Source organism: Mastigoproctus giganteus, chromosome 7 (assembly GCF_048544385.1).
Source record: "Mastigoproctus giganteus isolate SK-2022 chromosome 7, ASM4854438v1, whole genome shotgun sequence".
NCBI lineage: Eukaryota > Metazoa > Arthropoda > Arachnida > Uropygi > Thelyphonidae > Mastigoproctus > Mastigoproctus giganteus.
Genome location: NC_143581.1, coordinates 142,522,964 through 142,549,592, shown reverse-complemented (window position 1 = coordinate 142,549,592; position 26,629 = coordinate 142,522,964). Strand labels below are relative to the sequence as shown.

The 26,629-nt window shown below is 37.2% G+C and overlaps 1 protein-coding gene across 1 annotated transcript in view; it reads right to left on the bottom strand.

The window, feature by feature from the left end:
- Nucleotides 1-7,032: 7,032 nt before the first annotated feature.
- The window catches only part of LOC150083237 (tudor domain-containing protein 1-like), a 657,806-nt gene continuing 638,209 nt past the window's right edge, over nt 7,033-26,629 (bottom strand). Inside the window, exons 26-27 of the mRNA XM_090378447.1 lie at nt 12,383-12,803; nt 7,033-7,138 (exon numbers count right to left, since the gene is read on the bottom strand). Of these exons, the coding sequence (XP_090234573.1) occupies nt 12,413-12,803 (391 nt within the window). The 3' untranslated portion in view covers nt 7,033-7,138; nt 12,383-12,412. The remainder of the gene's footprint in view (nt 7,139-12,382; nt 12,804-26,629) is intronic.

Here is a 26,629-nt window from a genome sequence, read left to right as displayed (position 1 = left end):
GCTACAAGATTTCTAAATGTGTCTTGTGGTATCTGGTACCAACAAGTAACTAGCAGATCCTGTGAGGTCCGTGGTTGAGACAACCCAGATCGGAGTTGCTGTTCCAACACAAACCACAGATACTCAATAGGATTGATGTTTGGTGAATTTGGAGGCCAAGGCAATACCTGGAAGTTCCGCAAACGAGTCTCAAACAATCAAGGCGGTGTGACACGGTGCATTATCCTGATGAAAGACGGCACCGCCAGAGGGGGGAAGACCGTTGCCATGAAAGGGTGGACCCAAGGTATCACAGCAGAACATCGCCTAAACATGTTTGGGCAATGTTCAACTTGTTTTTGTCCCACAGTGCATCCAGGTGCCATCACTTCCCCAGGTAAATGGTGGTAAATGTGGTCATCCACATGGTGTAACAGGAAACGTGATCCATCGAACCAGACGACCTTTTTCCAATCATTCAAGGTCCAGTTTCGATGCTTGCTTGCCCACTGTAGGCGCTGTCGCCGGTGAACCATGGTTAGCATGGACACACGCAGCGGCTTGCCGCTATGCAGCCCTGTTTTCAGCAGGGTACTGTGTTTTAATCTACTGTGTGTTGCGACATATTACTCCAGTCACCAGCATTCCAATTACCGGTAAGTTGCGCAACAGTCGCCCTTTTGTTGCCACATACCATCCAGGAGAGCCTTTGCTCACCTCGGGCATCAAAGAGCCATGGTTGTCCAACTCCTCGCCGACGGTTTGTGGGTTCCCCCTCCTTGGACCACTTTTGCTAGGTACTAACCACGGCTGATCGTGAGCACCCCACCAGTTGTGCTGTTTCGGATGTGGTCTGACCCAGTCATATCCCCAGGGGCTCATATCTGGTGAGTATGGGCTTGGCAAACCCAAACTGGATGATATCATCCAGCTCAGGACCCTGAGCTGGATTTTTTTTTGGGTGGTGCAGCATAAGCCTCAGGCTTCCTTGCACTAGATGGCTAATAATAATAATTTGGCCTTTGTCAAATTTGCCTAAGTCCACTGGCTTTCCCAACTGAAGAACAAGAGTAACTCTGATTAACGGAGTCAGTATCAATTGTTTTTTATAGTGTCCTGACCTGCGCTGTAGTTCACCTGCAGTTTCTCCGATTTGCATAACAACTCACTGGTCAATGTTTTGGCTGATCGGTGTAGTAAGCTTTTAAACTATTTTATCTATGATTTTTTCTGTCTGTGGATTTGTGTTAGACCTCAACTGATTTTGATTGCTTGAAGGTACTGTTGCAGACTTTGCCCTCTTCAGAAATGAGTCAAAGTGTGTTCATAACAATGTCCTTGTTTATCAAGACCATTTCCAAAGCTTCATCAGAAAGAGATTTACAAGAACAAAAAGCTGAAGCTTAGTTTGTTTTTTTTTTTTTTTTTTTTTACACACTGAGATTAATGTAATTTTTTTTTTTTTTACACACACTGAGATTAATGTAATCTCATACTCAAAACTGCTATGAAGAACAGTTAAAATGCAAAGCATAGGTTGGGATAATTTGTTATATTTCTGGTACCCTTGAGCACTTGTCAGTTCCCCAACCACTATACCTCACTTCATTCTTCTTTTATTGGTATGGTCCAGTTTCTGAGCTGAAACTGACAGAACTGGTGCTTCTATTTCTTTAACAACACAAATGCTTTGTCAATGCTTTGATGCTTTGTCAATTGATGAAACTTGGGCATCAGTTTTAAATGGAATTTCTGGTCCATGTAGTCACATGCAGCAGTAACAAAAAAAAAGGGGGGGGGGGATAATAAATTTCTAAAATGGAAGTACTAGTAAAATAAATTTGTGCATAAAATTGTTCAACATATCCAGGAGATAAAGAGCTATGCTATTTTAGTTTCAAAAATCTTGTAATATGCTCTTTTCTTTAGTAGGAATTACTGGGCATAATCAGCATTCTCCCAAAAGAGATGGTTCAGAGTAGCTGTTCTAAATTGTTCTCACTTTTGATTTCAATGAAAATATCTTCATATTGCTGCCATTTGATACATTTAGGAGAGCCCATGAAAATTGTTCTTGGATAAAGAAGAGTGACATATTCCCTATGGGCTTTTTAACTAGTGGAGTATATTATCACAATTATGATGTTGGACTTGAATACCTTGAGTTTATGGTAGGCTCTGTATTGGAGGGAAGGGGGGAGGATTCCTAAGAGAAAAAGTTATATTATCAGGATTAATGGAAGCTTCTTTTTGTTTCATGCTTGCATTCTCTATACACAGTGAAAGGAATACCTACTACCTGGTAAGCAATAATGATGTAATCCATTCAGATGGGGAATGCGAAGGCTACCCAAGCACCAAACTTACAACAGAGACTATTAGGAGAGGAGCATGCTTCAGCCCACTTGTACTAGCTGATCAGTCCTGGGCAAACAGAATGACAGGAGATCCCAGGATCTCCTGTAATATTCTGATCTCTATCTTGAGATCGGCTAACTAAAAAGGGCTGCTGCAGAGAACAGTAAACAGATCTGCCACCCCTTCAGTTGCAATGTTGCATGTAAATAAAGTCTTAGAAGATAATTAAAAAAATTTTCACTGAGCACATTTCATTATATAGATTTTTATTGAAGTTTATTTGGAGTGGTTACGTTTGTAACTATTTAGGAAAAGATTGCACTGTGGTGAACCATACTCCTTATGCCTGTGATATCAGCTAATTACAGCAAAGTATCTTTATAACACACATTGTTATTGTGCACAAACTCACTCAGCAAGAGTGTGATATTTTTTCCAATAACATTGATTTTATTGCAACTGGAATCCATACAGCACAGCAATAATATCCACTAGTGATTTAGCAGAGGAAATAAAAATAAAGATATCAGTTACATATAGAATAAATTAGTTATGTGATAAGGTAGCCTTTACCATTAACTGTCAGAAATTTCATTCAAATATTCAATGGGGCAAGTCACCATCTAGTTTTAGCACTATGTATTAATTGCAACAATATATTTGCACCTGTCCACTTATAGCATTCATAATATAGGAAAAGAACAGCCTATTCTTTTAATCTAGGGTGAGTTGTTACATAATATCCCACAGGTCAAACTGACTTATTAGTGATTTTTCTTATCTATTCTTAATAGGACATGTCAAACCAACGTAAGTTGCCATATGGTATCTATTAATATTCTCAGATAAATAATAAAGTAGATACAGTATTCACAATTAAGATGTTTAATGAGTAATTTTTAATTGCAGGAAAAAATTGTCTATTTGAAAAGAGCAATTTTAGCAACATAAATTTCACATTAGCAGCATTTTAAAGAAACTGACTTGCAATATTTCAAGAACCTGAAAACCAATTCTTGCAATTTTATTTTTTCCAACCTTATTTTCTACTTAAGAATTAGTGTTATAAAATAAAGCGGATTACACTGAACAATTAATTTTGGGTCCTATCTTGTTACGGGCATGAATGTAAGTTTATAGATTTTGGTATGCTAAACACTGAAATAATGGTTAAAATGGCAGATTGGCTCTTGTTTTAAAAAAAAAAGTAGTTTTTTATATTTATATGGCAGTAAGATGTAGCTAGGAACATACCTGTATCAAACATGGGACCTTTCCCCCCTTTTGCTTGTATTCAGTTTCAGGAACATTCCTTTTCACCATCCAGCAATAATCGGCTAACATGGCGGAACTCCATTTGCTTTTGTAACTTTGTTCCCTCACTGTGATGTCTTGATGGATGTGCTCACCATGTTCATTGCTGATGGCACCACAGTTTAGCGGGAAGAAATCCAGCTGTGAGTGCAAGAAATGCATCTTCAGTGACATGTTGCACTCAGTTTTTCATAAGTAATGAGATCTTCCACAAGCTGCCTGTAGTTGCCAGCTTTTGTCTTTGAAAAGTTACTTTATTTGTGGACCAGTGAAAACACCTGCCTTAATCCTCTCCGTATTAAGTCTTGGGAATTTCTCTTGCATGTGAATGCAGGACTGTTTACTTCCAAAGCCTTCACAAAATTTTTCATGATGACCAGTTTGATGTGGAATTGGTGGAAGCAAAACTTTATTTAGATCTACCAGAGGTTCAAATGCTATGTTCTTCATTCTGGGTGTTAATGATTTTTGTTGAGGCCACCTCCTCTTCTCATAGTAGAACAGTCATGCCATATCCTTGGCACAACTGTCCCACTCGCAGAGAAAGCAACAATACCTTTGTAGTCCTAATAAAATGACAATTACCTTTATATCACCACATATCTGCCATTCATACTTCTGATAGTGTACGCCAAAGAGGATGTTCTTCATGTTTGTGGATGGCATACACAAGAGCAGCATATTTAGAAGGCAGCATATTTCAATTGTGTAATAACACTAAGGCTAACCTTAGAAGCATCTATAAATAGTCACCATTCTTCATGTTTGTTGCTGCCATTAGACCATCAACATCCTAACAAACAGTGAGTTCACCTTCTGTTTGATAGAATTTATCATAGTCTTTATTTCGAGTACAAAATGTCATCGCTTTCACAGAATGGTCTAGATGATTCCAATGTTGTAGCCTCGAGGGCAAAGCGCTGTATTATTCTTTGGTAGTTCGAGATCCCTGATGAGATCATTAAGCTCACTTTCTGTGATCTTATGTGGTTCAGAAGGATAAAGGTTTGGACAAATGGTGGATCCCTTGACGTACATGGCTGCTATACTTCTTTGTGTATATCAAGTTGATGTTCATCAGAGTGTACAGAAAAACAGTCGGGTGGTTCAGGAATAGGTAGTACTTCACCACCTGGGACGAATTGCTGATGTTATAGTTGGGTATGTCACTGTCCACTATTTCTTCATAATCATCCCTTTTCTAATCTAATGGAAGGCACCATACAGAAGTAAGTAAGTCTGTGACGTGATTTGTTGGTTCCCTCCATATCATGGGCACTGTGAAAGGCATAAAACATCCCTTTTGATTCACACACACATTGAGTTTTGATGAATAGGTAGTGTAGGATATGTGTGAAGCCCATTTCTTGTCCTGGTCGCCTACTTTACACCCAAGTACAAGAAGTAGACCTTTTTTATAGCTCAAGTTAAGGGACGCTTTCTTGAAGCTAACGTGGCTTCTCCACATATGTAACAGAAGTCATCCAAACTATTCATACAATTGCTGGGTATATTAATCTTACACAACACAAATACTGTGCAAAAAGTAGGAATCTCACAGAGAACAACCCACCCAGTAACTAGCCGTATTCGAGGATTACTGCAACAGAGTTGAAGATGCATTTGAGGCGACAACAACTTATCAAATGATGCAGAGCAAGGCGACAGTTGCTGATTATCTGATAAGAGCGTGGTGGTACCAAAACTGTGTTAGTTGCCATTCTTTTTGCTGAGAGCTGTGATTGATAATGTAGAGTTCCCATTGATATATTACATTTGCCATATTGACTGTAGTACTTCACCACCTGGGACGAATTGCTGATGTTATAGTTGGGTATGTCACTGTCCACTATTCCCCTCCCCCCCATAACAAATGTACAAACAAAAAAAAAATTGTAAAAGGGTAAAAATTACAAAACTTAGCGTAAGAAAAAACTATAAAAAGTAAAATTGTGCAAATGTTGAGTGAATTAAAAGTTATTATTAATTGCATGTTCTATCTTAGCCTCTTCACTGTACAGACTAATGACTGCAAGCCCCCAGGGGCCTCATGGTTATCCAAGCTGACATGGTGTGGGATGCTGACACTGGCCATAAGGGTAACACCCAGGCCAGTGTGGGACAGAGCTGCAAAAAGCATGCTCCACCATAGGGACCTCTTTTCCCATGTTCTTTTATTCCTACTACCTGGGGTGGTTGCATCTCCTTCCCCCAACTCTGGGTGGTCCCTACCCCCTTTTGCCTGGTGGCTCATCCCCCCACCCACTTTCAACTCCCACCCTCTGGACCAGGATGGGCATCCTGCACCAGGGGTCCCTTTTAAATCAGGTGGGTAACTCAACTACTGTCTCCCCTCTGTTCTCTAACCCTTTTATCCCACCCTCTTATCTCCTAATGTGTCCTGGCATACCTCCCCAGAGTGGTGACCGAAACTGGGGGTGTTAGTAGCTCTCCACAGGCCCCCAGGCTAAGTGGCCAGAGCAACAACACAACACAACCCACACCCTGGCCTTATGCAGAGTATTGTATTCTACACAAACGAAAAATGCAGAGACCCCCTGTGCCGCAAGACAAAAACACTATTTCACCATGTCAAGACCCAATCAACAAATTTTAATGTGATTTTCTTGTTCAGCAGCATAAAATTTGTCATGATTGGGATTTTAATTTTTGTAATGTTTTACATGTTGCCCAGTGTGATTGGTATGTAAATTTCAGTTTTGAGATGTTTTTTCCATGAAACATGAATAGCTATTTCAGTTTTTTTTTTGTTTTCTTGAAATTGAACAATTTTATAACCAAAAAGAAAGCTGCAGATTGGCTTCTTCCAACCAAGTTCATATTTCTGTAAAGCTAACTTTAATTGAGTTTTAAAGAAATCAAAGGAAATGAATTCAACATAAAAGGCCTTTAATTATTGAGGTTTCCTCCTTTTGTTTAGGAGCAAAATCATTACAGAAAAGATATCAGAGAGAGAGAGAGAGAAACACTCAGATTTTCATGCAAAGATCAATTATACAATTTTAATCTCTTGAAATATAACTTGTTTTCTAACATTACAGCAACCAGATGGGCAGTTAAAACAAACTTTTAAGTCTGTTTTTAAGGATAAGAAATATTTATAGTTGTAGATATTTTTATTGTCTATACTCATCTATAAAAATTGACAAAAGTAAATACATAGCTTTCAAACAAATAAATGTTCCTCCTAATAATGAAGAAATTATTAGTAAAAATTTAATGTCCACTTTGTTTTCAAATTATTGAAAAGAGATTTAATTCTGATTACAAGTTCAGTTATTTTTAATATAAGCTGAACATTAAATTAATTTTATGAAAAATGTAAATTAGATAAGGACTGTAAAACTTATTTGTTTCGTTGTTCAGTACTGTTACTATCTTCATTTGAAAATATTTCTTAACATTAGTTATGGGGATAAATGCATCTTCTTCCCTGTAGCTTTCACTTGTTATATTAAGACTCCTCCTAAATGGAATAAAATGAAATTTAAATAATTGTTTCATGTAATTATTCTACCAAATATATATAAATTAATTCAGTATGCAGTAACCACTTGATCTATGAATGAATTTATAGATCAAGAGGTTACTGCAAACTGAATTAATCAACACATTCCAACCAGCATAACCCTAAGATGTATGTCCTTTATTTGCAATAATCAGTAATAGAGATGTGTTGACTTTTAGGAGCCATACTTATGAGTTAATGAAGTACAGCAATACCTCACTTAGCATGGCTTCAACAGCATGAGTTTCACTATAACACAGTTTTCAAATAAGCTTAAGTTGAAAATTTACTGTACATTTTTATCTCAGTTTTTGTAAAGGACCACAAAATTAAACTCAGATCCAAAACAAATGTGCGTTAACTTCCAAGGAAAACACCCTGCAGAGCTGAGTGTATCACACCATGAGATGTGATACATTCAGTGAAACCAGTAAATAGCAGCAAGCCAACTTATTAAAACTCATTCAATAGCCTTGATACATACTCTACATATATGCTGTGTTGTCGTAGCCTGTGTACGTATATGCTCAGTATTAAGAATACTGAACTGTGTTCAATATTCTTAATTCAATCCTGGCGAGACGATGTGATAGCTTTTCATTTCACAATTTATTTTTTTACTCCTTTAAATATGATTTAAAATATATTTGCATCTTGGCTAGAAAAAACATGCTGCTAAAAACATGCATTCTGTTGGGCAGCATGTTTTCCCCCATTTGGCAAATGATTTCACTGGTTTTGAATTGCAAATTCAGACAATTACTGAAGATATTGTGAAGATCGAGAAAGACTTGGGATTCGAAACTTTGAAAACTGCCAATGTATGTGACTGCATTGACAAGCAAACCACATATGAAGAAGAGGAAAACAAATGTGAAGTGGCTAATCCTAATGTGGCACCAAAGAATTTAACAGAAGAATTGGAGAAAGTTTTTCAGGGGGGGGGGTTGAAATGGCCTGCGAGGCGATTATGAATGGAGATCCGATGTTGAACATAGCATCAAGATACGGCAATTTTACAAGATAGGATTTGATGCTACAACGACTTGTACTCCGAGAAAAAGAAGAGACAACTTTGCCAGACTTTATTATTGAAATACCTAAATAAACAAAGCTTTTTTCTCATCTCTCATGAAGTTACCTTTTCATTAATAAAATTTTTGCAATATTTTTTTATTTCAAATCCTTTTAATTGGCTATCAAGTACAAATTATTTATAGATTTATTATAATTTGTTTATAGACTGTTTCTCTGGTATGCATTCAATTAAAACCAATGGTGGCTCGTTGATAGGCACCGAGGAACTGCAGCACCCCCAGCTTTTAAATCTTAATATGCATCAGCAGAGTTATATGAAATTTTGTGAAAAAAAATGCAACACAATGAACATTTTTATTAACAGGTCCTGCATATAGAATACTCATCCTCTATTTCCAATAATCATTTCAATAAATAAAAACATCAAATTTTCCAACTTTGAGGTTTAACCGTAGTAGGTGGACTGTGCCCTACATGGTTGCACATTTTGGCCCTTGTGGTTGAGTCAACATCTAGTTGACAGGTTGCAAATACACATTTTTCAGAGGTAAAAGAACTGCAGAGCGAGCAGTGCTGATTTGAACAGTAAACCAAAGTTAAATCTATTTTCAACAAATAAAAACAGAAGAATACATTTTATTTTTAAATAAAATTTCGAGATTACTCAAGTCTATTAATGGTAAGTGTCCAGTTAATGTTTTGTAGTATTTTTAACTTGCTTATTATTATTACCATCTATGTCTACATGTCTTATAACCAAGGCAGTTTAATGTAACTTTAGGAAGCAGTACCCCCGTATATCAGAGTCACAAGCCGCCACTGATTAAAACCCATTATAATTATACCTCGATCAGCACAGTTTCAAATAACACAGAACAGTTTTGGTACCAATTATCAGTGCCATGCAGGGTATTGCTGTATATGAATACACAAGGATGTTTTTTAGAAAAAAAAATTATTACAAAGGTTTTGGAGTTGTGTATAACTAGTAACCATTCTTACTACTAGTTAATCCCCTTCAATTTAAGCATCTGCACATGGTGATGGAACCTCCCAGTTTTGCTGCTTGTCCTCGAGATTAGAACCACTGCCGACAGCCTAGAATCCAGGCTAACACCAGTGGAATTTGGCACGTTTGCACTGTGACCAATGGAAACTTGGAAAGGGGTGATACTGTTGGCTGAGGGGCCAGCTTCAACACAAGTTTTTATTCCTGCCCTTGGATGGCTTTCTCAGGACCAATTGTGCTGAAGGCAACCCTCCCTACCTACCTTTATCGTGTGAGGGACAGGATTCAGGTGTCCCATTTGGGCTCTCTGGTAGGCAAGGAGCACAGGCACTGAACCCTAATCATGTAAATTAAATTCTTCTTTTGGAATCCCAACAAGGTTCACATAGAAAATTATATGAGCGATGCAGATTATATCAACTTGGCAAACAAATCTAAACATATAACATTATATGTTTAGATCTGCATTACTCCAATATTGCATTTAACTGGAGAAAAGCCCCTAGGAAAAATGTCCCCATTCTTCATACAAAAGGGCTTGGAAAGGTGGCAGGTACCCCAAAATCAGCAAAATAACTTTGTTCTGGACACATCCATTGGAAGAATATCAATCATAGTAACATCTCACAGGACATTCAACTCTCATCCTACATCATATGAGAATGGGATCTCTTGTTCAGCCACTTCACAAGTGGCTGAACAAGAGATCTGTACTGAGCTAAAAATGCAGCAGAGTGACAGCTGCCAAAAGAATATTTATACATGGGGATGGGAAACTAGTTCCCATTAGAAACTTCATCCTTACTACACCAACATCTAATTCTATTATGGTTGGGTACTTGCACTGCCCAGTACACTCAATGCACCAAATCCTTTAAGTGATGGGGGGGGGGGTCAGAGACTCACAACTGATTTATCTCAGTTTGGTGCAAAGGACCACAAAATTAAATTCAGCTCCAAAACAAATGTGCATTAACTTCCAAGGAATACATCCTGCATACCAGAGGTGAAAGAAGAAAAAGAAATACAGAAACTTAAGGCAGAGCTGAGTGTATCACACCATGAAGTGAGAAAAGCAGTGAAACCAGTAAATAGCAGCAAGCCAACTTAAGCTGAAAAGGTTGAAAAGAAGTGTTCCATTGGCCAATATTTTCATTGTTCTTAAAAACCCACACAAAAAACTCAGTAAGTTGCCACTCCAAAATCACTACCTACTGGTGCACCACCACTTCTGAAACCAAGGAAAAAAATGGAAGTAAATGCCAAGGAGGTATCAGAGAAATCAGTCCTGGAACACTTTGTAGAGGGCAAAATTGACACAGGACAGTTTTGATCTTTCCCCAAAAAAGAGAAATCCAAGGCTGAGAAAAATAATCCATCAAGCACTTCTGAAGTCAACATAATGGCTCAATGTCTATAGTGGAATTGTTATCGATTCTGGAAAAATATTGACAACAAGGTCTTTTGCTTACAGGAGATGTATTTGAAGGAAATTGTGACCCTTCTAGGCATAATCTTGCTATCACTTGCAAGGATAAAGGGGAGGATGAACCTGTTCATAGAGGAATTGCTATCCTCCTGAACATGCAACCAAATCCCACTTCTGCCTTTATTGCTTACAGCCAGATAAGAGACAATAGAAATTCATGCTATAGTGGGGCTTTTATTAACAGTCTACTCCCATCTATTTGCCACCAACATCCCCCAAACAGACCTTGATGATCTCATTACATAGCTACCTTCCAATGAACACAACGCCCTGTGGAACAGTTTTGATATTAATGGAAGGCAATGTGTCATAGCAAATATGCATAAAAAAGGAAGAGGTCATAATAACAACCTCTCCTTTCTAAATGTGGAAATGAACACCTTCCAAATACTTACTGGTACATTCGCTGCCACTAATCTTAATATTTCTTCTCCTTCTCTCCTGCCGTCACTTAATTGGAAGAGAACATGTATGGAGTTTGTGGTTGATTGTTGGAATTTGCTTCTATCTGTTGTTGTGGAGGTGGATAGTTTGAATTAACTTAGGTAAGAGCTACATAGATTATTCAAGGGGACGAGCAGGTGATGTGATGCTTTGTAATCTTGCTTTCCTTGCATCACAATGGCAGCAATATATATACGTGTGCACACACACACACACACACAATTTTTTTTTTTTTTTTTTTGTTACCCCACTCTGCTTACATGGCATATATAAAATGTCAGCAAGAGTGATCTAGTGAGCTTTGGTTTCTTCTTCAATTTTGCTGTACTCTAATAAAGAATGGTTGGTAGGTTAGTATATTTTTTTTTGTCTTAGCCAAGAAATGTTATTTATAGTTACACTGTAACTAATTTAAAACTCTACGAGTATAACAAACTTCATAGCATAATATGTATTACTGCATTAGGTATCTATCAGTTTAGTGTAATATTATCATTCTAAATGAAAATCATGCCTCACACTAGAGCAGCAAAACAAAAGGCTCTAATCAGCGGAAGTGTCATGGCTTGTTGAACCGAAAAGGAGTTTCTCTGACAAATTGCAGACTTGCAAAATGTGCAATGTTTGCAGTCCAATATGGAATGGGACAGATAAAGTCAAGAGGGGTGTGTGTGTGTGTGTTCGGAGCAAAAAAGTATGAATAAATTAGGTGCAAACTGTTCTAATAGGCATTCTGAGCTTGAAGAACAGGGTTGATGTCCTTGATGGAATTAAAATGAGACCCATAAAGCTCCCAGCTGCCCAATTCAGTGCATCAGGCAACACTGCAGCAATCTTCAAAGCAAAATGTGCTGGTCCCACAGGAGTTATTCTCCATTGCTCTTTTGTCAGGGAAACGAGGAAACATTGTGCAAAAAGTACTGAAATTAACGTTTCTATTTAAAATTTTGTTGATACTTAAAATAAAGAATTCGTAAACCTGGGAACTCCCTGTATATTCCTTTGAAGGACAGTGCATTACAATGGCCAACACGACTGGAGGGTAGGAGTATTTTTAAATCACTTTGATATTTAACAGTTATTGTAACCCCCCCCCCCCCCCCGAACTCCCTGCATACAGGGAGTTCCCAAACCTGGAAACTCCCTGTATCAGTATAACAGATAAAATTTAAATCATGACAACAAAAACTTGATATAATATACAGTTGCAATTTATATTTACCTGTGAATTAATCAAACTGATAGCTGACTTTCATGTACTCACACATCTCGATGCAGTGAAAATAGGTATGTTGTAGTACCAAGGAAAAGCCTCTAATTGTGATGTGGCATAGCCATCAGGATCTGAAACTTGTAATGAAATCTTGTCACATGTCATTGATATTACAGTGACCTTAAGTTTATCATCTGGGACAAACAATCTGTTCTTACAATCTTCTGGGCATCTTTTCCATTTGCAGAAAAGTGCAGGAGACTGAGGGAACTTGTGAATGCCACTGAGAGGAAGTAATTTTTGCACTTTTTCTTCGTTTCCATAATCAATATAGCGAACATCACAATATTTGTTAACACGTAAAACACAGCTCCTATACCAAGAGTTCAGTTCTGGGGAGTATGCAGCAACTATATCACCAACTGAAGGCCTAAAATGAGAAGGTGGATGTTAATTTTAATCATAAAATTGCATATTTTGAAACTAATAATATGAAAAATTTTCTATTACCACCAAAGACAGTTACAAAAAAAAGAAGTAGCATCTGGGACTTATCAGTTGATAATTTACCCCACCTCTAAAAAAGTCAAAGTTATCTGCAATTTTGCCAATTTAAATACTATACATCTATTTGCATTAGACTATCAGAAACAAAGTATAACTTTAAATTTTGCACCCACCCCACCACAAATCCCACACCACAATTTTCTTGCTTGATATAATGCTAGTTTCGAGAACATTAAGGACAAATAAACATTAGAGATATAATCAAGTTAGAAGTCGTGAATGCATACTTAGTAGTGTACTAAGGCGTAATTTTAGCTTGCAATAAACAAAAAAAGAAGTAAACATCATTACTATAACTTCTCATATTGTGAAATCCTTCATAAGTTGCCTAGCCTTGTAATTTCGAAGGCCGTTGAGACTATGAGAATTTATAATTTACTAATGTGTATTGTATGGGCATCATTTTAACAAGCAGTAAATTCAGATGCAAACAAGTGCAAAACAGCATCATCACTAAGATGCTGTTTGGTCCCAGGGGATGTTACAGACATTCTTCAAAGTATCACATGCTAGGGACTGCTATCTGGGAGTCTAAAAACACTAGTCAAACTGATATTCAGATCTGGCAAGTCAAGTGGACCAAATTTTACTGGTTTGGTTATTCTGCAACAACCAAATCCTGTGCTTGCACCTTCACTCTGGTGGGACTGTTAGTAACTCTTTGCAGATGTGTAAGGTACGAAATATTGCATCTAGTATACAAGAGGTGAACAACCCAGTGGAGAACCAACATAAGAAGGGAGTCGACTGTGTGGTGTCCACCTCATGTAGAGGAATGCCACCTCTCAGTGTCACAGGTAATATCAGGTGATATTCACCTCATCATTTGATGCAATATCGTTACTTTGCTTTTTGGGAGGCTTGAAGTGGTGAAACCAATGTTTAGTTTCTAGAGAAAAGCTCTGGCAACCTCATCTCCTCCATCATATAGAATGAGTGATATCTTTTGATGTTATGATGGGCATCATGTCAAGATTCAATCTTGCTATCACGTATCAACACTGCTTCTACTCTGTCAACTAGTGACTGGAGGGAGTCCAAGTAGTATGTATGCAGGGGCATTGTCAAAGCCATGTTATGTTAAGGAAATGAGAATAGCCTTGGTCTGTACGCCAGATCCAAAACTTTAATTCATACAATATGATACTTCCCCTCCACTTTTATCTACTGAATGCATTATGAAAGAAGAATGAACTTGAAAGAAAGAAATGAAAATATATAAACCTTCCAAAAACATCTTCATTCATTTCTCACAGATGTACTATACATGGTCATCTCCAATCTCAACTATATCCAAGTTCGCTTTCTGCTTACATTAACAACTGTAATGCAGTTATTGATCTGTCCAGAGTAGATTTTGAACAGGCTAAGAGTACAAAACTTGCTTCTTGTCCAAATGGTAGTCGAGTATCCTGGTCTCCTCCCAAAGCTATTGGCTGCAACTTTTGCCCATCTGTATTCCCACATCTTTCAAAACCAGGTGGCACTATTGCTACTTCAACCAAAGATAAAGCTGACCTGCTAGCATCCTATTTTTCTTCCAGCTCTTTTATTGATGATCTTGGTAAACCACCTCCCACCATTTATAGTACACTTCATTCCATGCCTCCTGTGATTTTCTGTAAAAATGATGTGAGAAGGATTTTGATCCATCTTTAGGCTAAGAAACAGGTGTAAGATCTGTGTAAGCTCTTGAGCTTACACCTGTTCTATATTGCTTTTTTTTTTTTTTTTTTTCTCCTCTCACTTTCTTATTCTGCAAGTGTTTTCCCTTCTGGTTAGAAATTTGCTCATATCCAGCCAGTTCCTAAAAAGTGTAACAAATCCCTCATATTCAGTTATTGTCCCGGTGCACTTACATGTGATTTCTAAAGTAATGAAGAAATCCATTAACTGCCAACTCTTAAACTGCCTAGAAATCTTCCAGTATAGATTCCATCATTGTTGATCCACTGGTGAGACACTGGGTTATGTTACTCATCTATGGACAAATTCAGTGGAAAAGTTTAGTGAAACTGAAGCAGTTGCTATTGACAATTTGAAGGCTATTCATTGTGTTTGGCATAAAGGTCTAAGTAAGCTTCCACCTCATTGAGTGCCAACTGTTTTTTGTAATTGGGTATCCAGCTTCTAAATTCTCCACTAATGCTAGCGTTTTCTCCAAGCTTCAGTTCTTTCTCCCACTCTTTTTCCTTTCGTATATTAATGACCTTTCAATAACCAGAAATTCTATTCAGAGTTTTGCCGATGATAGTACTTTGCATTCCACCCTCCAGTTTTGAGAACTCTTGGTATACTCGAACAGCTTCAACTTCTTGAATATCCATTACCAATTTCTTAAATTGTTGATCTCAAGGTAATTCTCCAGTGGGGCAAAGATAACTTAATCGATTTTAGTCCTAAAACTCAGTCCTGTCTTATTTCTTCCTGAAAGATTCTTCTGCTCTTGTGTTTATCTTCAATGACAATCTGATTTCTAGACAAGATCACATATCTCTATTAGAGATTACTCTGACTTTTAATCTCTCTTGACATAAGCACATCACAAATATTGCTTCCTCTGCATCTAAAAAACTGAGTTTTTCTCTTTCACTCTTGGCTTTACTTTTCTTCTAAAGATAAATTAGTTAATTTTCAATTCTTATAAAACTCAGTTCTATCTTATATCTTACAAAAAAAAGAGTACACTTATCCTATGTTCATCATCAATGACACTCAGATCCCTAAACAAAATCACATATCTCCATTACGGATATTATTCTTTCTCTTTCTCTCTCTCTCTGCATGAGCACATTACAAATATTGCTTCCTCTTCATATTAAAAAAACAGATTTTTTTTGCTCCCAGTATTAATTTTAAATCTTAAAATTAAATAAAGAAATAAATAAAAAATTTAAATTATCTTGCATATGATCTACCATGACATATTGTTCCACCTCTGAGGTAGTGCTCCCCAAAACCTATCTCACACTTCTCCAATCAAGAGGGCAGAGTCAGGTTAATTAAGATCTTACAAAATCTCCACTCTATGTTTCAAACATATTTTGTTCTTGCTGCATGTCTTTTCTACAGATCATTCAATGGTCACGATCTTCTGAAATGGCATCTGTATTCCCCCCCTTCCAAACCATCAGCATCCATTTATTGTCCAACTTCAAACTCACTGAACCAACTTTTCTTCTTCTTTCTCATTATTCCTTCAACTTCTGTTTTTTGGAACAACCTTCCTTCACATTATTTCCTGAATATTACAATCTACAGAAATTCAAGTCAGTATTATACGTTTTAATATCTTTCATGTTTGGGATTTTCAAAAAACAAAAAAAAAAAAAAAGAAAAGAAAAAAAAGCAGCAGCAAGTTTGCCCCTTGCTGACAAATTGAGACCAATTAATAACTGTTTCACAATTGTTCCAAGATTTTGAGGTAAGCAGAAAAATGAACCTGGAGGTCTGTATATAAACCAGTTGCAATATGCTACAATCTTATCACAAAGAGTCTTAGCACATTTATTGGAAAATCAAGGTTTTCCAATAAATATGACACAAGATTTTAGGGTGGAATGTAGAAAAAAGGATTTTAATCCCTAAAGAATAATTTCACTGACACAATTTGAGCAGCAAACATTAGGATCAGATTTAAAACAATAATCCAACCAACAAAAAGAAGAATAGAAATAATGCAGATCATCCCCTTTCGCATTCCTGTAATGACAAAGAACATGACTGAGAATGGTCTTGAGATAGAGGTCTATTGGAGAAGAGACCAGGGTACTTCATTAATTTGTGATATGAATTATCTAGATGACCACTAACATTGACCATGTACTTTGAAGGGTTTTTAGTGAGAAAAAGATCTAGGGTACATGGTTAGGACTGTTTGGTAGTTAAACTAGCTGTGTAATGTCATTAGTAATTGGAAAAGCCTTGGGATCTTGACCAAATGGGTCCATGTGCCTAGAAAACTGAAGCCAGCTGGAGTTTTGAACATTAAAACCACCAAGGAAAATTACTTCACTGTTAGGAAAATTAGAGTGGAGAAAATTTAGTTTCAAAGAAAAAGTTGAAGTGTTCCTAGCGATTAGAGGAGATGGGAGAACAATATAAGCAAGAGATGAATTTAATAGAATGGAGCAGAGAGATTTTAATCTAGAAAGCTAGAGGTGATTCCAAATTAGGAAGTCTCTGACAAAGAATATCAGAGCTGACTTTACAGTACTTGTGCTAAATCGGAGAAGATCCGATTTAGCACAAGTACTGTATGATATAATTGGAATCATAAAGCAAATAGAGCAAATGAGATGAGTATTTGTTTAGGCAACCAATAATCGCAACTCAAAAAAAGTAATTGGGGTTTTCAAGATCCTTCAATGAAATTGCCATTTTTTCATTGAAAACCTCAAGCATGAAAGTTATTAGAACCTATAGTACTTAGTATCATGCATGGGTTGAAGGTTGAGAAGATACTCTTGTTGACATGATATGTTGATTTAAATCTCTTTAGATTGTAATTTTCAGAAAATACATATGAAGGGAGGTTGTTCCAGAAAATACAAGTTGAAGAAATAAATGAGGAAGAAGAAAAATTGATTCTCTGAGTTTGAAGTTGGACAGTAAAAGAATGCTGGCTGGTTTGGAAGAGATCGGGAATTAAAGAAGCCAATTCAGAAGGACAGTGCCTGTGGAAGAATCTACAGAAAAGGCATGAGGCAGAAACAGGGAGTCTATGAGGCAGAGAGTGGGGAGACTGTTAGAGATGAGTCATTAATTAACCTAACTGCCCTCTTTTGAATGGAATCTAGAAGCCTGAGAGAGGTTTTGGTAGCACGGATTTATGATTTGTACAGAGTAAACAGCTATCACTGGTAACACCACAAGTAAGATTTCCAGTCAGTAGAAGGAAGTCATTAATATTCAAGAGGAAAAGAGTGGGAGAAACAACAGAACTTGGGGAACACTAGCACTAGGAAGAAGTTAGCCACCTACCATCTCCAACAGAAAAACTGGATATCCAGTTGCGAATTCAGTTGTCTGTTGTTGGTTTTTTTTTTGTGCAAGGGCTACTATGACCAAATTGCACCTATTCCTGTAGAGAGACACTGTACAGATTAGTAAAACAAGTTTATAAGAGCATATATATATTAATCTGTTTCAGAAAGTGAAAAAATTCAGATAAATTAGAGTTGTCTCCAATAATATGTCTTAGTTGAAGAGACTCATTCAAGTTACGGAGGGATCGGAACGATGTAGATCTGGCAGACTGTAATGATCGCACTCTAAGAATATGTTTTACAGTTAGTGGTGAATCACAATGCAAGCATAGTGGGGGGGGGGGTTATTTCCTTGCAATAAACAGAGATGCGTAAGGTGGGTATATCCAATACGTGCTCTGGCAAGAACAACCTGTTTGAGTTGAAACTAGATTTCCATATCTGCAGATTCAGTTTTATATTTCGTAACTTGTTATTTAACTGATTATGCCAAATCTCTCTCCATTTTTCATTGCATATTTGGTGTATGATTAATATATAGTCTGAGTAAGGAATCTGGATATTGTCATTATCAGTGGGATTTTTTGCTGCTTTATCTGCATGCTCATTTCCTGGTATTCCAGTGTGCCCTGGGATCCAACAAAAAGTGACACTCTGCCTATTTTTTATGAAGATCCAATAGTTGAATTATTTGATTTATCAATGGATGTGGAGAGCTAGAATTGCCATGGAGGGCTGTCACTGCACTCAAGGAGTCTGTATAGATTATAGTCTTCAGAGTGGAGTTATTAGCAATCAAAGTCAAACCCATCTTAATGGCATAGAGTTCTCCAGTCCAACACTGCATTCCTGAGGTAACGAGACAGAAACTGTTGATGTTGGTAGAACCACAGCTGTGTCACTTCTGGAGCCGTCAGTACAAATTTGCAGAGTTTGTGCATTTGCCAAAGAGTGGGCTGCATGTAATTTCTGAAAAGTTTCATTGTTCAGGGATTGTTTCTCCCAACGTTGGAAGTAATCAACACATGATTTGTTCACGGAGGTTGCACGGTTTCTCTGTCTTGATGAAAATTGGTCAAATGCATATTCCACTGCTTAATTAGTTTTTGTAGGCGGATTCCTGTAGATTTGTTTTCATGAGGTTTATTTCTAAAAAGGTTTACCGATTGAGGATCATAGAGGTGTGACCAGATAGGATGAGATGGAAAGCTATTTATTTTAACTGCATAGTTGAGGAGCAGCATTTTTCTCTGAAGGTGGAGTGGAGGTTCATTAGCTTCTATATATAGTTTTTGGACTGGCAAAGTCCTGTGTGCCCCAAGAGCAATCCTGGGCACACTATGTTGTATTGTGTTAAGACATGCCAACAGAGTCTTTTGAGCGGAATCATAAACTGGAGAACCATAATCTAATCGAGATCTTACTAAAGCTCGGTATAGATGGAGCAGAGTATAGCGATCAACTCCCCATGTCGTGGATGAGATGACTTTAAGTATATTCAGCTTTTTCATGCAGAGAGTTTGTGTTTGTAGCATATGCTTCTGGAATGTCAGTTTGGTGTCAAATGTCATGCCCAAGAATCGGATATTGCTAGTGATTGGTATCGGTTTTTTTCCCAATGATAATTCCGGTTCTGGATGTAACTGACGTTTTTTTACAAAAGTGAATGGCTGTAGTTTTGGTTGCTGATAGACGATAACCATTATGTGAAGTCCATGACACTATTTTGTTTATTGCAAGTTGCAGTTCAGTGTCATTCAATGGAACGCATATTCTGTGAATGGCAAGATATTGCAAGGTCATAAGCATAAAGATATGTGTCTACGTTACCCAAAATGTGTGCTAAATTGTTTATCCTAAGAACAAAGAGTGTAGCACTGAGTACCGATCCCTGTAGTACACCTTCTCTTTGGACAAAACATTGTGAAAGAGCATTACGGTAGCTCACTTGAAAAGTTCTATTTTTAAGGTAACTCTCTATGATCTTTGGGAGTCGACCTCTGAGTCCTGTGGCATAGAGGTCTTGTAGAATGGCATAGTGCCAGGCAGTGTCAAATGCTTTTTCAATATCTAGGCACACCATGACAAGATGTTCTTTTCGGATAAAGGCATTTCGTATGTTACACTCAGCTTTCACCATTAGGTCTAATGTGGATTGGTTTTTGTGGAAGCCATATTGATTACAATTGATGACTGAGTGGGATTCTATGTACCATACAAGTCTATTGTGTATCATCTTTTCTAATGTCTTGCCCAAGCAGCTGGTAAGGGATGTTGGTCTATAGTTGCATGCATTCGTCTGATCTTTTTCAGATTTAGGAAAAGTTAGCACTGTTGAATGACACCATGAGCGAGGATAGTAGCTTTCGGAGAAGATCCGATTCAGAAACAGCAATAGGGAATTTAATGCCTTTTTGTCTAGGTGTTGCAACATGAGGTAATAAATCCCATCAGGACCTGATGCCCCATTTGTTGATTTTTTAGAGCATCCTGTAGCTCCAAACTTGTTCTTAAATTCCAGTACATACTGCTTTTTCTCTTCTATTTTCTTAAGACCTTCGTATTATTTACTCAAGTCAGTTTTTTTTTTTTCTTTTATCTATATCAAGTGTGCATCTTGCCATTCTTTGATCACTTCTGACATTTACCTTGTTCAGGACGGTAACATCATTCGCGATATATCTTCTGTTAGTGAGGATGAAGTCGATTTCATTAGTTGTTAATCAATTTAGGCTCTTCCATGTCCACTTTCTGTTCACCCTTTTCTTGAAAAAAAAGTGTTCATTACTGACAATCCTTGCGATTCTGCAAATTCCACAAGTCTTTCACCTCTTTCATTTCTTTCACCAATTCCAAAATTTACTGTTGCCAGCAGTGGGGAAGATGGATCGCAAATTAGAAACACATATGACATAACCGATATCCTTCTTGATGAGGTAGTACACGCGTTGAAGAAAATGAAGAATCAGAAAGCCCTGTGGGAAGATGAAGTTACTGTAGAGTTTTTAAAATTGGGAGGAAGAGACATGATGCAAAGACTGGCAAGCTCTTTACAAAATGCATCAGAAAAGGTTTGATGCCTAAGAAAGGAGATAAATCAGAAATTGGAAATTATAGACCAATTAGCTTGTTATTCCACATCTACAAGTTGTTCACAAGGGTCATTATAAACAGATTAGAAAGAATACTTGATGAGAATCAACTGAAAGTGCAAGCTGGCTTTAGGACAGGATTCTCAACTATGGATCACCTTCACGTAATATCACAGCTAATGGAGAAAGCAAATGAATATAAAACACCATTATGTCTGGCATTTGACTCCGTACAGCATAAGGCAATGTTTTGTTCACTGGAAAGACAAGGCATAGATACCCCATATACTATTATGTTGAAGAAAATATATGAGAACGCTACCTCCTTTATTAGACTAGACAAAGACAGTAGCAAATTTAAAATTGGGAAAGGAGTTTGAGAAGGAGAGCCACAATATCTCCGAAGTTGTTTACTGCTGCTCGTGAGGAAGCTTTCAGTAGATTAGACTGGTCGCAGAAAGGAGTCAATGTGAATGGAGTGTACTTAAACCATTTACGATTTGCAGATGACATTGTGGTCATAAGCCACAATCCCAAAGAATTAGAGGAAAATCTTAATCAGTTATGCAGAGTTAGTAAGAATTTTGGACTAAAGATAAATATGACTAAAACAAAAGTAATGATGAATAAGTATGCCACAGAAAGGGATATAATGATTGAAGGAGCAGTAATTGCTCCTCAATATAGTCACATATTGAGGAGCAATATCCCAATTTGTCTGAAATGTAAAATAATTAACTAATATATACTCCTCACCATGACTTATGGAAGTGAAACTTGGACACCCATCAAAAGAATGGAAGAGAAGCTGAGAACGATACAGCGAAGAAGGGAATGAATTATATTGGGAATCAGACTGTTAGATAAGAAGAGAAATACATTGATTAGGCATAAAACTCAAGTAAAGGTCATTCTTATCAAAACTAAAGAACTATTGGGAATCAGATTGTTAGATAAGAAGATTAGGCACATGGATTAGGTAGAAAACTCAAGTAAAGGTCATTCTTATCAAAACTAAAGAACTAAAATGGTCTTGTGCAGGACAAGACCATTTTAGATCATTTCATTTTAGACAGATGGACTAAGAAAATAACTGAATGGTACCCCAAGAGGAGCTAGAGAAAACCTGGAAGACAACAATGGAAATGGACAGATGAAATTCATGAGTCTGTGGGTTGTTAATTATTTGGTGATAGGTAGATTGAAACTATTGTTAACAGGATTCCTAGGGAGACATGCATCACTACTGCTTCTAAGGGGGTCTGCAGTGGAATATGTTTAGTACGGATTTTTGAGTGTACAACAGTGGCCGCGCCTCCACACACAGTGTTATTGTTATTTCTGTTATGCTGATATATAGTATAGTTCTTAATTTTTGGAATTACTTGTGGTGGTAGGTTAGTTTCTTGTAAACATATGCTTACCAGATTAGGTCAGAGATATCATCAGTGTTGCTACGTAGGCCTCTACAGTTCCACTGTATGATGTGATCCATTATTTGTTTTTAGCAGTTGGGTTTGGTTCAGTCTGCCTTTTAGGTCCAGCCTGTTTCTGTCTCTCCAATTTTATTCTTTCTTTTTTCGAGAAGATAGGTCATCCAGTGTCCATGTTGTCTTCTGCATACAGATCTAAGATTGGCTCATCCTGGTTGATGTTTTCATCTATATCGATATTTGTTAAATTTGGCTGAGTTTTCTGCACTGGAACTGCTATATTAGTTTTTATGGTTTCTAAGGAAGACTGTGATGTAGTTGGCAGTACTGTAATTGGTATGTTGTTGGCACGATCTATTGCATGCTGTTCCTTAGTAGATTGCTGTGAGGTTGAGAGTATTTCTCGGGCCCAATCTGCAATAGACATGTTTGGGGGAAGCTGACACGTCAGTTTGAGTGGCTGCTGACTGGAATTGCTTTGGGTCTGTTGCATAGGTATTTTTGGTGTTGTAAGCATAATTTGCTTCTTTGCCTCCTGGTAAGTCACTTTCCGCTCTACTTTGTATTTTTGGACCCTTTCCCCGGTTTTCCATAGTTCACAGGTCCTTGAATAAGTGGGGTGTTGGCCTTGACAGTTCGGACAATGTAGTGTTTCAGCAGCACATTCTGTTTGTGTGTGAGGTTTTGAACCACAGCTTGGGCACACTGCATCCTCTTGACAGGTGGTCTGAGAGTGCCCAAACTTTTGGCACTTATAACACTTGATGGGATTAGGAATGCAAGATCTTATGCAGAAATTGAGATAGCCGGCTTTAACATTAAATGGTAAATTTGGTGTGCCAAACGTTAGGATGATTTTCTGTATGGGCACAAGCTGACGATCTTTTCTGATCATAATCTGCTTAGCTTGTGTGACTCACTGTTCTTTTAACTCTTGGACCAGTTCTTCTTCTGTGACGTTCATCAAATCCCACTCAGCAATTACCCCTTTGGAGGTATTTAGTGTTGAATGTGTGGAGTAATTTGCACGGGAATACCACCAAAATGTACCATGATGCCTCTGACCTGACATACCTTCATCAATGATATTGATGAAGGTATGTCAGGCTTAGTGTCAAAGTTTTTAGATGATACAAAGTTTTTTTTTATTTTTTTTATTTGGTAGTTGTTGGTGCATTGACTTCTGTGGCCATAATGCACCTCCCAAGGTTTTTGCAGTACTTTGATCCAAGCCCGAGGCAGGATTCGAACCCGCGACCTTTGGGTTGCTAGGCAGGCACTCTACCCACCCAGATAGCCTGGTCGGCCATATAAAGGTTGGCAGGGTTGTTAATGACTAATGGCAGTGTGCTACTGCAACAGGATCTAGATAATTTGGGCAGATGGGCTAAGAAGTGGCAACTGAAGTTTAACCTTGACAAATGCAAAGTACTGCATATGGGTAGACATAACCTGAGAGAAAAGTACCAACTGTGTGGTACTACACTTAAGGTGGTAGAAAATGAAAAAGACCTGGGAGTAATTGTGCAGTCAGATATCAAGTTTTCTGAGCAATGCAGACAGGCTGCCAGGGCAGATCATGGGGTTTTGTCAATGATATATAGGAATTTTGCTAGCAGGGAAAAGGAGGTGATTGTCCCTCTGTACAGAGGGACAATGAATGATGCCAAAGCAGGTCTGGAGGCCTCATTTTATGAAGGATGTCGATTTGCTTGAGCATGTACAGAGAAGGGCAACAAGATTGGTGATTGAGGTGTATAAGGCCTTGAATGGGTTTAGCACACTGAATTCTGATGGGATCCTTCCACTTGTTGAGATTATGAACCTAAGGGGGCATAAATTCAAATTAAGAAAAGACAGATGTAGAATAGATGTGTGGAAATTTGCTTTTAGCCAGTGGGTGGTTAATTGCTGGAACAAACTTCCATCTGTCGTTGTGAAAGTTGATAGGTTGAATAAATTTAAGGAGGAACTGGACAGGCATTTGGAGGGAATGGTATGTTTTTTTTTTTTTTTTTTTTTTTTGGCTGATGCTGCATAAGCTCATACACCTGCTTTCTTGCATCACATGCCACTACTACTACTACTACTACCATAGATGGGCAATAATAAATGACTTCCTGTATACAGAAAATCATTAGTGATTGATTTATACAAGGAATTAAAATGTAAAAGGTAGTTTTTCTCACCCAGTTATGTTCAAACAATTTGAATGCATTGTTGGAAAATCTTTTCATGGCATTGAGAATTCTTGTAACATTGCCAGTACAATGGCCAGTCCTGAAGGGGATTTGCCAAAGATGAAATTAATCAACCCTACCTCTGTTCTGCAACAACACAAGATTGGCTGGACAGGGTGCCAGCCTTATCAATCGAATATGCTGTTACCAAGGATGATTTAGACATGGATGAAATAATCCAAAGATTTGCAGCTGGTAAGGGATAAAGAATTAATAATAAAATTATCAAAATATTTATATTTTATTTTTGAACTGAAAACGTTTTCCAGCTTAACATGAATGATGCCAAAGCAGAATTGGCTCAGGATACCAAATCTTTTGAACCTATCCTGTAAGTTCTAAATGAACTGTGTGTTTTATTATATATGGAAAGCTATTAGTGTACAAAATGTAACTCAAAGTTATACTATTTTTGCTACAGAAGCACCAAATAAATAAATTTATTCTGCTTTTATTGGTAATCCTAAACTGATTTAATTTCAACTGCTGTGAATAATAGTATATATATATTGTGTTTTTAAATAATTATTATAAGTGTCTAAATGATTATTTTCAATTTATCACTTGCAACATTAATGCTATTGCCATGTGGCAATTAGACATTATACGTGCTTGAATATTATAGTTTGATTGTTTAAACTACTTCGATTTTCTGGTATTTATTTTCTATAAAGGTATTAAAGGTGTATGCAGAACAGGAGATTTAGTTAGAATGTGTAGTCTAACCTATTCCTGGGGGTCTGTAATGGTATTAAAGATATGATTAATATCTAATGAAGTTAAAGATAAAATTATGATTATTTTAACCAAGAAATCAATATCAACTAAACATTCCTTTATCTGGTCATCTACCCGCTACTTCATCGGGGCCTTTGAGCGGATCGATAGCCAGATTAAAGGTATGTCTCATAATTACCCATTTCTGTTAACTCCTTATCAGTTTTGCCATTGTACTGAGATTATTTTTACTCTTATAAATTATTTAGTTAATTGAATATGGATAGATATAATTTAATTTGTAATATCAGATAATTTTAATTTTTGGAAAAAACTTTAATCTTAGCATTGTAATCAGCAAACTGGTGGAGGAGAAACACAGCCCAACGGGTAATTATCGGAATAAGGGAGAAGAGTTATACTTATGGTGTCTGTCCGTTGGTGGTCTGTCAGAAAAAGAGGGATTAGTCCCCTTCTCTGTTTGTTATATAACAGGGTTGGTTTTGAGTGAGCAGCCGTGCCTATTGTTAATTGATATTGTTGCAGTGCGATGCAATTTGTAAATCATGAGATGAGAGGTCTGATTTCTATGTAGGCCCGGGGGTGGGGGGGCTGAGTCCGGGGGGAATACTTAGGATTTAATAGAAATTACGTGGTGAAAATAATATATACACAAATTGATTGTTTGTTATTTACATGCGTTGTCTATTGTTATTTACATAAGTTAGTTGTTGCTATCCCTTTGGAATGTATTATTGGTATTTGCTATTGGTGTTTGGAATTAGTATTTGCTATCCCATTCCAAAGGGAGAGCAAATACTAATTCATGTAAATAGCAACAACTAACTTATGTAAATAACAATAGACAATGAGGAGTTAACAGAAACGGGTAATTATGAGACATTCCTTGAATCTGGCTATCGATCCGCTCAAAGGCCCCGATGAAGTAGCGGGTAGATGACCAGGTAAAGGAATGTTTAGTTGATATTGATTTCTTGGTTAAAGTAATCATAATTTTATCTTTAACTTCATTAGATATTAATCATATCTTTAATACCATTACAGACCCCCAGGAATAGGCTAGACTACACATTCTAACTGAACCTCCTGTTCTGCATACACCTTAATACCTTTATAGAAAATAAATACCAGAAAATTGAAGTAGTTTAAACAATCAAACTATATATATATAGTAAGATTAATGGGAGAAGGAGTATGA